Source organism: Orycteropus afer, unplaced genomic scaffold (genome assembly GCF_000298275.1).
Source record: "Orycteropus afer afer isolate SDZICR_OR568_19922 unplaced genomic scaffold, OryAfe1.0 scaffold00148, whole genome shotgun sequence".
Lineage (NCBI taxonomy): Eukaryota > Metazoa > Chordata > Mammalia > Tubulidentata > Orycteropodidae > Orycteropus > Orycteropus afer.
In genome coordinates this window covers 220,291-224,268 of record NW_006921735.1, presented here as the reverse complement: position 1 = coordinate 224,268, position 3,978 = coordinate 220,291, and the positions used below count along the sequence as shown (strand labels likewise).

The 3,978-nt window shown below is 43.2% G+C and overlaps 1 protein-coding gene across 1 annotated transcript in view; it reads left to right on the top strand.

Moving 5' to 3' along the window:
* Nucleotides 1-128, top strand: part of LOC103201374 (ferritin heavy chain-like) — a 1,227-nt gene extending 1,099 nt beyond the window's left edge. The window contains exon 2 of the mRNA XM_042781675.1: nt 45-128. Within this exon, the coding sequence (XP_042637609.1) occupies nt 45-128 (84 nt within the window). The remainder of the gene's footprint in view (nt 1-44) is intronic.
* The last annotated feature ends 3,850 nt before the right edge of the window (nt 129-3,978 follow it).

Below are 3,978 nucleotides of genomic sequence, written 5' to 3'. Positions count from 1 at the left end.
GCTATTAAAATGTTCAAATGTTAACATTTGCTGATTCTGCGTAGCAAGATGCCCCCCTGCCAGAAATGAGCATGGCAGAATACCTTTTAGACAAACTCATCCTGGGTGGCAGCTATAAGGAGAAATGAGCCTTAGGCAGGCTCATGGGGTGGGAGTGGCGGGGGGAATGGCGGTAACAAAATAAAATAATAACAATACTCATTGCAGTTGAGTCCATTCTGGCTCATTGCAACCATATAGGACAGAGTAGGGTTTCCAAGGCTGTGATCTTTACAGAAGCCGATTCCCACATCTTTCTCTCTAGGAGCGACTGGTGGGTTCAAATTACTGACCTTTAAGTTAACCATCAAACTCTTAACCACTGTGCCACCAGGGCTCCTAAAAATAATAACAATAGCACTTTGGAAGTTCAAGTCCTTTTATTGACATTATTCAGTTTTTATATGAACTTCAGGAAGTAGGAAGGGCAGGTATTAAGATAATGTCTTTGCCAGTAAGAAAAGGGGAAGTCACAGGTAACAAGTGAGGAGATGGACTTAGATCTTTTGACACCAGGTTCCATTCTCTTTCTAAGCAAGATTGTGTGGGTACAATGGGAACCCAGCCAGATAACCAGCCTGGAAGGAAGGGAAATCCCCACACTTGCAGACAACCCTGATCACTGTAGTCTCTCCCTTAATTACAGGTGTGCCTTCCAGCCTAGGGTGGGGGTGGCTTCTAAACCTCAGCCAAAAACCCTTCCCATAAGAAAGAAGTCTTCAGAATTGGCAACAGATGTATAAATGGAAGGAGGGCACTTCAAGGAAGGCGTTGACACCTATACACCTGAAACCTTTTCAGGCTCTCTCCCCCACACAGGCAGCAACTCTCCGACCTGAGCTGGCACTGACTACCTGGAAAGACCTCAGGACTGGAAATTCCCAGGGAGAATACACCTTCCACCCGGGCGTCTTCATATGAGTGGTTTTCCTTTAGGCACAGTAAGTAAAGTCGTGGCTAAGAACGCTTGTGGGCTGACCTGCAAACCCAGTTCATTCCAAGGCCTGGGCAGAGAATTTAAAAAAAATAATAATTTATTTTTGCTGTGCACAGTGCATTATAATCTATATACTGAAGCATTGTTGTGATGTCCTTATGAGCTTCTCAAACTGACCCCAATCTGGTTCTGTCCTGGTTGCCAGGCCCCTTCTTCCTCTCATTTTCTGTTTTCTATGAGCCATAGGAACTTTCCAGGATAATGCAGAGAAGGCCACTTAGGCCCCCATCCTTTTATTTTACTCAGAAAAGAGTTTCCTCACCTGCAAGACTAGACCCAAGTTGCAATGACACCCTGGCACCTATGACTAGCCACTACTTGTAGTGCCCTGATCCTCGGCCGGCTTTTCTTTAAGAATCTCTGGCAGAGAAATCTAGATACAGGGGCATCTGGATTGCTTCTCTCCATTGTGTTCCTCTGAAACAAAAACAGGACCATTCTAAATCCCCTTCTTTTAGATCAGTTTTGAACAAGTGGAGCAGTGGTGACGGAAGTAAGAAACACTTAGACTAATTATATTTACCTAAGTTGCACTTTCAGATGGCTTCATTTTGTCCATCACACCCCCACCCCCACCTGCCCTACCCCCCAAAAAAACTACTGCCTTCAAGTCTATTCTAACTCATAGCAACCCCACGTGTTACAGAGCAAAATTACTCCAAAGAGTTTTCTTGGCTGTGATCTTTACGGAAGGAGCCCTGGTGGCTCAATGGTTAAGTTCATGGCTGCTAGCCAAAAGGTGAATAGTTCAGACCTTCCGGCAGCTCTGCAAGGAGAAAAGACCTAATGGTCTGCTTCCATGAAGATCACACTCTAGGAAACCCCATCGGGCAGTTCTGCACTATCATATAGGGTTGCTATGAGTTGGAATTGACTCAGGGGCACACAACGACCTTTATGGCAGCAGATTGTCAGGGCTTTCTTCCATGGTACTACTCGGTGAGTTCAGACCTAGGTTAGGTTAGTAGCTGAGCATCAGTTGCCCCCAGTCTCCTCATTTTCTTACCCTTCTCTACAGTATACTTCTCAAAAGGGGTGAGCAAACTTCTTGTGAGTGTGTCCCCTCTTGGTTTGTGCTCTGCCCACATCCTCACAGCCTTCCCAACTCTTTGGTAACCTAAGATCACTTTTAGTACTGGGGAGGGGGGGGGTTGTGGCTTGGGAAATACCACCCTGAGAGATGCGGCTGGATGATTGTCAGGTGTTGGCCGTGCTCTATTGTTTGGGGTAATGTCTGATACGGTGGCTGTTGCTATGGATGGTGGAGTCTTAGGCAATGATAATATCAGAGCAGACTAAGGGAAAATGGTAAAATTGATAACTTCATTTCAGGCTCAAACACGGATTCAAATTAACTGTGTTGAATAATTTATCTCTTGAGGAAAAAATCCTCACTCTATCACAAAAGGAAATTTCTTAATAGATGGTTGTCCCTGACAACTTATACTTCATTTTCCAGAAAAAGGAGAAGTATTTTTCCCTCAGAAATGTGTGACAAGTAGTACAAAGCACCTATTAATTTCCCCTGAATCTTCTTTACTCTTGAAATTTGTTCTAAATTTCTGATTTCTAAATTCCACTTTATTTTACTTCATTTGCCAGCAATTCCAGTTTCTTTGTACTAGCTAATCAATATTCGGTTGAGAAAGGCATTATCAGTAGTCTTGGAAGTGGTATTATTCTTCAGACTATAAAATATCAAAAATTATTATTACAAATCATATTTTTTCAGTCCTGAGTTCATCTTCAGAGGGATGTAGATGGAGAATTTGCTTCAGGAAAGCTGAAGTGAAGGGTGAAACGAGAGTGATCATATTGACAAAACGTTAGGACACCTAAAAAAAAGTAAAGAAAATTAATTTGTACGTGGATGCACTATTCAAGGGGGATGTAGAAGTAGAGTGAGGTACAATGAGAAAGGAAGGCAATAATGGCTAAGATATCTTTCAGAATCAGGTATCCATTTTTAATGGCTAAGATATCTTTAAGAATCAGGTATCCATTTGAATGGGATTTGAAAAGTACCATAGACTGTCAGGAAAAAAAAAAAATTCTGCCATGGAGTTGATTCCAACTCATAGGGACTCCTCTTTGGGTTTCTGAGGTGGTATACCTGCAGAAGTAGATTTCCCAGTCTTCCTTCTGAGGAGTGGCTGGTGGGTTTGAACCATCAGCCTTCTGGTTAGCAGTCAAGTGCCTTAGTCACTATGCTGCCAGAGGTCCCATGGACTGCCAGTTGTTGTTATTTTTAGGTGCCATAGAGTGGTCTTCGACTCATAGTGACCTATGCACAGCAGAATGAAACACTGCCCAGTCCCACACCAGCTCTGTAATCCCTGCTATACTTAAGCCCACTGCCACAGACACTTGGCAATCCATCTTGTTGAGGGCCTTCCCCTTTATTGTCAGCACTTCACCTTACCAAGCATGACATCCTTCTCCAGGGAACATGACCAAAGTAGGTGAGACGAAGTGTGGCCATTTTCGCTTCCAAGGAGCTTTCCAGCTGCCCTTCCTCCAGGACAGATTTGTTAGGGTTTTTTTTTAGCAGTTCATGGTACATTCAGCATTCTTCGCCAGCACCACAGCCCAAAAGCATCAATTCTTCTTTGGTGTTCCTTATTCATTGTCCGGCTCTCACATGCATATGAGGTGATTGAAAATATGGATTGTGTCAGGTGCACCCTAGTCCTCAAGGAGACATCCTTGCTCCTCAGGACATGAAGGAGGTCTTTTGGAGCCGACTGGTCCTGACTGCTGCTTCCATTGGTGTTGATTGTAGAACCAAGCAATGTGAAGTCTTTGACAATTTCAATCTTTTCTCCATTTATTGTAATATGCTTATAGGTCCAGTTGTGAAGTTTTTTGTTTTCTTTATATTGAGGTGTAATCCATACTGCAGACTGTATTCTTCAATCTTTATCAGTAAGTACTTCAAGTCA